Source organism: Hipposideros armiger, unplaced genomic scaffold, assembly GCF_001890085.2.
Source record: "Hipposideros armiger isolate ML-2016 unplaced genomic scaffold, ASM189008v1 scaffold_1178, whole genome shotgun sequence".
Classification (NCBI taxonomy): domain Eukaryota; kingdom Metazoa; phylum Chordata; class Mammalia; order Chiroptera; family Hipposideridae; genus Hipposideros; species Hipposideros armiger.
Window position 1 is genome coordinate 280,443 of NW_017732528.1, and position 10,788 is coordinate 291,230.

Here is a 10,788-nt window from a genome sequence, read left to right on the forward strand (position 1 = left end):
AATAGGTAACATTAATACTTCATATAACCCCTTTGACTAGAATCCATATCTTCCTCAACCATGCCAAATAAGAAATTTCCCTCTCATTTTTCCAGAATAGATGCATATAATGTTGCATTTTATTAAGGGTAATGATTATGTTCGATAAGAGATCACTGAATAAAATACTTTCTGAGAGGTTTATAGTTTATTTTGTTTTTGTTCTTTGTTTTGTTTTTGTTTTTGTTTTTGTTCTTTTTGGTTTTTTTCCTGGTGCTAAAGAACAAAGGATGCTCCTTTTTTGTTTGCGATCAAACTGAATTTCAAACTATTTCTAATAGGGTCAGTATGCATCTGTGTAGCAGTATTGCCTTATAAGTCATTATACTTTTTTAATTTATTTATACAGCTTTAAAGGTATAATTAGAAGACATTCTTCTTATATAACATTTTTCTTTTTATATATTTCCAAAGAAAATGTTTATAATATTAAAGGCCTCTGGGCAAAGGGCATGTTTAGTTCAACATATATTTTTAGGACCTGTTATGCTTAAAATGACTATGACTTCTGAACCAAGAAACATTAGAGGAGAATTGAGAAAATATGTTTAGTTTATCTGATTTGGAAATTTATAAAAATATGAAAACATATACAAGGCTTGCTGGGGAATTAAAAGTAATTGTTCTAATTGTAATAAAATTATAATAAAATAGAATTAACATTGGAGTGTTATATTTGTCTTTCATTAATAGTTGAATTGATGTGATGATGTATGTTTTATTAAATTTGTTCAGCATTGTAGTTTCATAATGTTTTCAAACATTATTAGATCTTAGATTATTGAATAATTTTACAGTTTGAAAAGCTTTCAATTAACCTGTGAATCTCTAAAAGTTGTAATTCAACATAATTAACCTCAAAATTATAGCATTTATGTATGGTAGTGAGACAGAAAATATGTTTATTCATGTTTGAAATGCTGATGCATTCAAGTTAAAACTTCATTTTCTGAAATCTATTTACTCTGTAGGTATTAACTGTGTACTATATTAGGCATTGGATCTCATAGCAAAGCAGATATGCCCTTTGCCACTAAAAAACTTAGGGTAAAATAGTAAAGTCAGATAAGTAAACAGATGTTTATTATATAAAGTAATACTTGCAGATACACAAAGGAAGAATATCACATCCAAAATGGAATAGAAATAGGAATATTGTCACATCAGAGTTCCAGGAAGGGCATTCCACGCAGGTGGACCCACATCTGCTCGTGCCTGGAAGGTGAAAGTGAACAGAAAATGCAAACTAGTGAATGGTGCAATTAGGGAATGAAATGTGAGGAGGGGAATAATTAATCTGGAGATGTAGATAGCACCCAGACCTTAAAGAGTCTTTCTACCAAATATGGATAATTTCAACCTGTATGTTATCTGTCTGTTGTTTAGCTAGAAAGCTCTCAGTAGGAAATACAGAACTTCATTTAAAAGGCTATCAGTGGATAAATTGAAATAGCAAGGATTTTTATCTATAATAGATTTTATATCCATTCTATGTCATCCATTTAATGTGCAGATATCTCTTAGTATCTATGATGTTTTTACTTAAGGAAATTAGGAAAAATATATAAGTATCCTAAATGTATTATGTACCCAATGGAAGTCATTTTCATTAAGTATGTAGGAAGAGGAGTGATTATTGTATTTTCTTCTGAAATTTTTTTATTAATTAAATTCTTTGAATACTTCCTAAAGAGATGTGGAACTGAGTTACTCTTTTGTTTTAAATGCTGATACAACTGCAAGCAATGCTAAAAAAAAATAATAATAAAGCCATGGCATTTTTTCTTATACATAAATTTTGAAGCTATTTCAATAATAATGATAAATATTTTTACATTAATGCACTGAAGGCTGTAGATTCCCCACCAGCTGCAAATCATTATGGGTGATAATGCTCTAATTAGAGCAGAATCTTCACTGGACATTTAATGGAAGTAAATCTTGCATCACAGCTGAAAATGATATTAATTAAATCATTGTTAAGAGTGAAATCATGAAAAAATGTATTATTTTTTGTATCCACTTTGAAAAATTTAAGCTGAGAGAAAAATGAGATATTTTTAATTTGTGAAACACTTCAAGAGCTAAAATGTCTGTTTAGATTATAAGCTTTCTTCCCCCAAAGCCTTACAAGAATACTTAAATATTTTGGAAGTGATTCACACATAGGTTGATTTAAATTCAAATTCAGTGAGTGCAATTAAAAACCAACCAATAAAGCCATGTAATGCAAATCTGTTTGATTCTATATCATTTGAAGCAAAATATTAAATATTTATGAATGCATATGTGAGAGAAAATAATTTCCATTTTTGTCACATCCTTCTTCAAGGACATGAAAGTATTTTACTTGATCCATCTCATAATTGTAAGGTTGATAAAATGGAGGGCTTGTCATTTTATGTAGTATCCGTTATTGTTTAATTAGGTAGTTTGGTTTGCAAAAAACAAAATGAAACAGAGCTTGATTCCAGTTGACAAAGGGGGTGTGTACATTATAGTTAAGGACTTAAATGAAATTTAGAGACAAAGCAAAACAAAACAGGAACCAAATCATGACACATGATACCAGTGAAAAACAGCCATTGCCAGAGTAACAAGATTGACAGTACAACTAGGAATCCTTGAAGTGGAAGCATATCTGGGCTGTCAACAGCACAAGTTCTGTGGCTCTCACGCTAATGAAAGTAGTGTATATTGTGCTGCTTATGAGCTGACCCTGTGGTTAGATAAGGCTTAGCTTCTTATTCTTCCTTTATCACTTATTAGCTGAGTAACATTAGGCATGCTATCTTTCTGCTGTAATATGTCCATGGTGATGTTATCTACTTCTACAGTCAGAAGCATTAAAAGAGATAATCTGTGCAAAGGTACTTGGTGCATCAGAGTTGATGAACTGTAGCTGCCACCTTCTTCTCTTCTTTTTCTTCATCATCAGAACCCTGATATTAATATGGTTCAGCAATTTTCTATGCTTCTGCTCCTCTCAGTATGTATTCTTATTTGTCTCAACATTACCAGTTGAATTAGCTTTCAGTCAAGTCTTCAACTTTTAGTTGTGGTTTCCTTATAACTTTATTTTGTTTATAACTCTACAATGTATCCTTTGTGGTTAGCTTCCTCTGCCAATGGCTTTATTATCTCTAAACATCCAAAATCAAACTCCAAGGAGAAGATTATGTCCTGGTTGTTTTTTTCTTTTAAGTGGAGATTCCAGTGTCTGTTCATACCTTAGTTGGGTCTGTAATTCTGTTAAATGCAGGCCAATAACTCATTGAGTCCCGCGGTCTGTCTGGTGCTGGCTGATAGATGCAGTGGTGGGATATTTTACCCAGAGGACAATGATCATGGCTGTCACATGCCTATTCCATCTAAATAAATGCACATAAAAAGTTAAGATTGAACAACTTAAACCAAATTATAGAACCGGTGTGAGCAGTAAGTCTGGGTCTTGAATAATGATCTTGTGTCTCCCATCCCAATACTTTTTTGAATAGACTTTAAATAAGCTTGGTAATCTTGAAATGTTTGCACCATTACAAAATTGCTATGCAAATTATTGGATAATTGTGCTACTTATAAATTTTGTTAAAAATCCTTAAGTAAAAAATCAGAATTGTATTATTTATTCTTATAGTATAAACCTCATTATATTCCTTGTCTTGAAGAACAGTATTTTGTTTGAAAATATCTTATTTATAATTGAATTCTATTGACTTAGTCTTTCTGTTTTAACTCCTCCAGGCTGCTAAGTTGGCTACCACAGTACAAGCCTTGGAGTCCCAATGGGGGACTCTGGATCACGACGATCTACTCTGGTCTCCCGTTTGCCAATATTCAGAAGAAGTATTAGCAGAAGACATGATTCTCTTCCTTCTTCACCCTCCTCCAGTAATACAGTTGGTGTCCACAGTTCCTCTCCTTCCAGCACTAACTCAAGCTCAGGTAGTACAGGTAAACGCAGGAGCATATTTCGTACTCCGTCCATTAGCTTTCACCATAAGAAGGGGACTGAGCCTAAGCAAGAACCTACCAATCAGAACCTTAGTATTTCAAATGGTGCTCAACCTGGTCACAGCAGTATGCAAAAACTGAGTGTGGAAGAGCATATTAAAACCAGGGGAAGACATTCTGTTGGTTTTAGTAGTTCACGAAATAAGAAGATCACAAGATCTTTGACAGAGGATTTTGAAAGGGAAAAGGAGCACTCAACTAATAAGAATGTCTTTATAAATTGCCTAAGTTCTGGCAAAAGTGAGGGGGATGATTCTGGGTTCACAGAAGAACACACTCGCCGTTCTGTTAAGCAGTCCACAAAGAAGCTACTTACTAAATCTTTTTCGTCTCATTATAAATTTTCTAAGCCAGTTCCGCAGAGCCAGTCTATTTCATTGGTACAACAGTCTGAATTCTCATTGGAAATTACACAGTACCAAGACAGAGAACCTGTGTTAGCCAGAGCTTCTCCATCTTGTTCGGTGGGCGTGACAGAACGGGCAGGGAGCTCCTTACAGTCTCCATTGCTTTCTGCTGATCTTACCACAGCTCAGACGCCTTCTGAGTTCTTAGCCCTGACGGAAGATTCTGTGTCGGAAGCAGATGCATTTTCTAAAAGTGGAAGCATGGTATCCCACTGTGACAACTTTGGCCATGCTGACTCTACCTCTCAGATCTCTCCCAATCCTGCTGCTGTTACAAAGACAACGATAGACCTTATGGGAACTGTTCCCTGTGCAATTATGTCTCCTGGAAAATACAGGTTAGAAGGTCGATGTAGCACTGAATCTCATTCTTTACCAGAAACCTCTGCTGCTAATCAGAAGGAAGTGTTATTGCAAATCACAGAACTACCTGTTATGAATGGGAGTGACTCAGACACTCACCTACCGGAAGACACTCAAGGAGAGGAACATACTGTATTACAGAACGGTGAGACAATGCTGGCGACAAGCTCCCCAAGGAAGCTTGCATTTTACGAGCAACATAAAGCAATAGCCGAACGTGTTAAAGGAATCCATCCTATTTCAGATTCAAGGATAATACCTTCTTCCGGTGATCGTCATCTTTTTAACAAAACGTCATATGGATATGATGCAAATCCTGCCAAAGGTATGCTGATTTTCTTGCTGTAATAAATATAAATTATAATTTATTCAGTTTTCTTACTCTATCTCATTCATGGAAACCACCTTTTCCTTATGTTTCACTCTCTAATATTCTTTCCTATTTATAATTTTTTTAAGCCTTTTCTCTACTTGATCTTAAACTTACTTCAATTCTGTTATGCTGAAATGTAATTCAGCAGTATTACTCATTTTTCTTAGTTGTGTTGTCCAGATTTTGACCCTCAGAAGAAAGTGGAAGAAAACTAATATTATTTTCAGTGTGGCTTTATCTAAAATAAGGACTATATATTTTTAGAGTTTATGATAAAGTATTGGTATTTCTTAGTTAATGAAAGGGATATATTCATTTGGAATATATGGAGACTTGGTTCTGACCTTGCCTCTTCATTAATGACCTGTGTAACCTTGGGTATCTCCTCTTTTCTTTAAACAAAAGGGATGAGCATGAATTACTCTAGTCTGTTATTTAATAGAAAACTTTTTAATTTAATATATATATATATACACACACATATATATGTGTGTATATATATATTATTGAATATAGAAAATTATTGACTATATACATACCCCTACTGGGATGTATTTGACATTATGTTTTATTTATTTTTTTCTCTACTACAATTACTACTGCTACTGCTGCTGTTGCTACTACTATACTGTTACTACTGCCACTACTACTACTATTACTAACACTACTGTTAGTTCTCCCAACATTGAATGATTATTATGTCTCATTAGGTGTCCTGTGCTCTTTAGATATATTAATTCATTTCATCCTCAACTGATTGAAATCACTACTATTGTTGCAATGCATTATACAGACAAGACAGTTGGAGCATAGATTGGTTAAGTCATGCATCCAAAGGCACAATGTTTGTTAGTACATAATTGTTTGGGATAGAAACCCTATGAAGCAGGCATTGGTATGTTCCCCAGTTAACAAATGTGAAAACTGAGACCAAGCAGTCATACAGCCGGTAAGCAGCACAGCCCGATTACAACTATCTCAATTCAAAACTCAGGCTTTACTGGCTAGGCTGTAATACACATCATGATCCTGGGTCTTTCCAAAACATTAAAAATAATACTAAAATATAAAATAAGATTCATAAGTCAAATTGAATGTTACAGTATCAGGAATCACAAGGTTATATGATTTATTTAGCTAGTCTTTCCATGATTATAGCGATTTTAAAGTTTTAAATGTATGAATTAATTGTCCAGCTGTATAATTCTATAGCTTCATATTTTTCACATCTGATACAAGATCATTTTTATGTTTCTACCTTTTTTTTCATTTTCTTGATTTTGGTAGCTTTGTTTGTCCTTTTGGCTTTAGTTATACCTGCTTAATTCTTTAATAGCTATATAATAATAAGATGATGATTGACCTTTTTGTACACTTAATATGTGCCCCAAAAATGTGCTAAGCAGTTTGCATGCTTTATTTCATTTACTCTTAACCAAAATTTTGTGTGGCAGTTATTAATAACTAAGATTTAGGATTAAGTTAAACAACTTTTATGAAATCTCATTGTTAGAAAATGGTGGCCCTCAGATTGGAATCTAGGCAGTTTTAAAAAGAAATAACACAAAAAAGGGGTAGAAATGTAAGTATCCTGATTATCTCTAATTCTTATTTAGAAATGATGATTTTTTCCCTCAATGTCAAATTGAATACTGTATACATTTATCTCTATGGGAACTAGAAAATGACCAACAATTACCTTGCTGATTATTAATCTTTGGACTGATATCCTGATTGCAAGCTGTTCAACACATTAAAACAATTTCACTGAATTCCAAAATATGTTGCCTGTTCTTGGACATTAATTATGTATTCATATAACCTCCAACTAGTAAAATAGAAATAGGTAAATAAGCTGGTATTGTCAACAAGGAAACTGTGATAATATACTGTTATTCATTTTGTGGAGATGGTCATCTGCTATTCACAAAGATCTTATAATTTGGAAGTTTAACATTTTAAAATAGTTAAGTAAATGTATTTTATGTAAGAAAGAGTTGCTATACACACTAAATTCCATAATACTAAATTTATTCTGTATTTATTATGAAACATATTTAATCTAATATTTAATACACATTTGAATGTATTAGGTATGCAATTATATCAGAATTAATAATATAATGTTAAGATGTCTGGCAATTTGACTTTTATTTATTGGTTTAAAAAGTTATTAAAAATAAAAAGTTCTATATGTTGGCCTAATAGGTTCTAGGTTAAAGTCTTTAAGCCAGTGGATGAGCCATTCATTTATTCACTCGTTGAATCATTCATTCAATAAAAATTTGCTTTGGCACTGATTGAGGCACTAGGGACATAGCAATGAACAAAATAAGCATGAAGCTTATTCATGCTTACTTTTTCTTGAAGCTTACTTTTTACTGGGGATACTCAGACAACTAACATATAAATAAATGAATGTCATACACTAACTGCTGAGGATAAGTTTAAAGCAGAGTGAAGGAGTAGGAAGTATGGGGTGGTATTGTAGTTTATTTCTAGCTTTATTGAAGTATCGTTGACAAATAATATTGTGAAATATTTAAAATGTACAACGTGATGATTTAATATATGTGTACATTGTGACATTGTGAAAGGATTCTCTACCATTGAGTGAATTAATATGCCCATCACCTCACATAGTGACTTTTTTCTTTCCTTTTCTTTTCTTTTCTTTTCTTTTTTTTTTGGTGAAAACATTTAAGTTCTAGTGTCTTAGGAAATTTCAATTATATGATACAGTATTATCAACTATAGTCACCATGTTGTACATTAGATATAAGACCTTATTCATCTTAAAACTGAAAGTTTATACCCTTTTACTAACCTTATTTTTTACTATTCAACTGCAAACCACTTTTCTACTCTTTGTTTCTATAAGTTCAACTTTTTTTTTAAGATTCCACATGTATGTGAGTTTGTCATCTTCTATCTGACCTATTTCACTTAGCATAATGCTCTCCATGTTCACCCATGTTATCACAGATGGTAGAATTTCCTTCTTTTTTAAGGCTGAGTAATTTTCCACCGTATAATATGTACCACCTCTTCTTTATTCATTCATTCACCTCTGAATACTTAGGTTGTTTCCATCCCTTGACAGAATGCTGCTATAAACATGGTAGTACAGGTACCTCTTGGAAATAATGATTTCATTTCCTTTGCATATATGGAAATGAGATTTCTGTATCATATGGTAGTTCTCTTTTTAATTTCTTGAAGAAACTCCATAATGTTTTCCACAATGGCTTTACCAGTTTACATCCCCACCAACAGTGTGTAAAGGTTCCCTTTGCTCCACATCCTCTATGACATTTGTTATCTTTTGACTTTTTGATAAAGTCATCCTAACAGGTGTGAGGTGATATCTCATTGTGGTTTTTATTTGCATTTCCCAAACAGCTAGTGATGTTGAACATCTTTTCATATATCTATTGGCCATTCATATGTCTTCTTGGGAAAAGTGCCTGTGCAGGTCCTCTGCCCATCTTTTAATTGGATTGTTTTTGTTGTTGTTGCTGTTGTTGTTGAGTTTTATGAGTTCTTTATATATTTTGGATACTAGCTCCTTATCAGAGGTGTTATTTACAAATATCTTCTCCCATTTGGTTGGGTGCCTCTGTGTTTTGATGATGGTTTCTTTTGCTGTGCAGAAGCTTTTTAGTTTGATATAGTCCCATTCATTTAGTTTTGCTTTTACTTTCCTTGCCTTTGAGGTCAAATTCATAAAATCCTCTCTAAGACCAACTTGTTGTTTCAGGTCTTGTATTTAGGTCTTTGATTCATTTTGAATTAATTTTGCTGTGTGGTGACAGATAACAGCCTACTTTCATTCTTTTGCATGTGACTTTCCAATTTCCCCAGCATCATTTATCGAAGAGGTTTTCTTTTCTCTGTTGTATGTTTTTGGTTCCTTTGTCAAAAATTGTTTGCCCATATATGTGTGGGTTTATGTCTGGGTTCTCAATTCCATTCCATTGGTCTGTGTGTCTGTTTTTCTGCCAATTAGCATGCTGTTTTGGTTATTGTCACTTTGTAGTATAATTTGAAGTCAGGGAGTGTGATACCTTTGTCTTTGTCTTTAGGTATGGTGAGCAGGATATATTACTCAAGGTAACACATTGGCAAAAACTTGAAGGTGATTAGAGAGTAAGATATACAGATATTTGAAAGAAGTATATATCAGTACAGAGGCTGTGGTGTAAAGGCCTGGGGCTGGAGCATGTCTGCAATTTTCTAGGGATAGCAAGAGGTCTAGTGTGACATAAGCTGAGTGAAGGGGGAGGGGAGACAGCAGAGATGAAGTTAGAGACCTGAACAGATAAATGATGGGGAAGTCCCCAGTATGGGTTGGAGGAGAGAAGGGTTGTATCATTAGGAACTTGAATGACCATTGGGAAAACATCAGCTTTATGATTGGAGGAGTGATTGTGATCAATCTCTTTTAATGTTAAGAGTGTATCATTCTGGTTACCATGTGGAATGTGGACTGTGTGCTGGTGAGGGAGAGAAGGGTGGGAATAGCCAAGGGCAGGAGGCTATTAGGAGGTATTACAGTCACCCAGGCTAGCATTGACAGAGTTTGGTCCAGGATGTTAGTGAGGGAGGCGGTAAGAAATGATCAGATTCTGTGTAAAACTTGAAGGTAAAAAGCATAAGATGTGCTTATGTGATTCATATGAGGCCTGGAGAAGCCACAGATAACTCCAAAGGTTTTGGGCTTCAAAGTGACTACATGGTTAAGCAAACTAAACTACCACTATTCATTTAAAAAGTTTTCTGTGATAGAGAATTTTTGAATGACACTAAGAGCTTCCAATTTGCTTTCAATGGAACATTTATAAAAACTATATTTAAACATTTGTACTAATTTTTATTTATTTGTTTTTAATAGTTCTTGCCAGTAGCCTCAGTCCATATCGTGAAGGAAGATTTATAGAGAGACGATTGCGATCCTCATCAGAAGGAACTGTGGGGAGTAGCAGAATGATTTTGAAACCAAAAGACGGAAATGTAGAAGAAGTTAATAGTCTAAGAAAGCAAAGAGCAGGTTCGTCATCTTCAAAAATGAACAGCATGGTAAGTAAATATATACACCTGATGAAGTAATGCCACAGATATGTGTGGAAAGTGAAAACACACTGAAGAATAGACGCCTTATATTTGAAGGGAAAATTGATCTCCATAGTTGATGTCACATGTCAGAGATGCTAAGTTTTCACTTAAGATTCTCATGACAGATAAGAGCCCACCATGATAGCTACACTTTATTCCTGTCTTCCTTGGTTCATGGAAAGTTTGATGTTCTCCATTCTAGAATAAAACCCTGGGGTACACAAGCTAAGAAAAATGCTGGTCATGAGGATACCCTCTAACACCATCAGTTTTACACTGTCACTTCACTCTCCAGCCATCCTAAAACGTGTCCTTTTATAAAGCACACTGATGCCAGCCCCACCCTCAGGCCCTTGCAGTTGCCCCCTACACCAGGTGAGGAACCTTTAGGGTCAAGGCAAAATGCCTACCTAAAGTATTAATGCATTCTGGGTTAACTGAGATTCCAGATTCCTGGTCCAAACTATTGGGGCCTGC

The 10,788-nt window shown here is 34.1% G+C and overlaps 1 protein-coding gene across 1 annotated transcript in view; it reads left to right on the top strand.

Moving 5' to 3' along the window:
• Positions 1–10,305, top strand: part of CCSER1 (coiled-coil serine rich protein 1) — a 155,770-nt gene extending 145,465 nt beyond the window's left edge. Inside the window, exons 2-3 of the mRNA XM_019632816.1 lie at positions 3,784–5,148; positions 10,091–10,305. Coding sequence (XP_019488361.1) covers positions 3,825–5,148; positions 10,091–10,305 — 1,539 coding nt within the window. The 5' untranslated portion in view covers positions 3,784–3,824. The remainder of the gene's footprint in view (positions 1–3,783; positions 5,149–10,090) is intronic.
• The last annotated feature ends 483 nt before the right edge of the window (positions 10,306–10,788 follow it).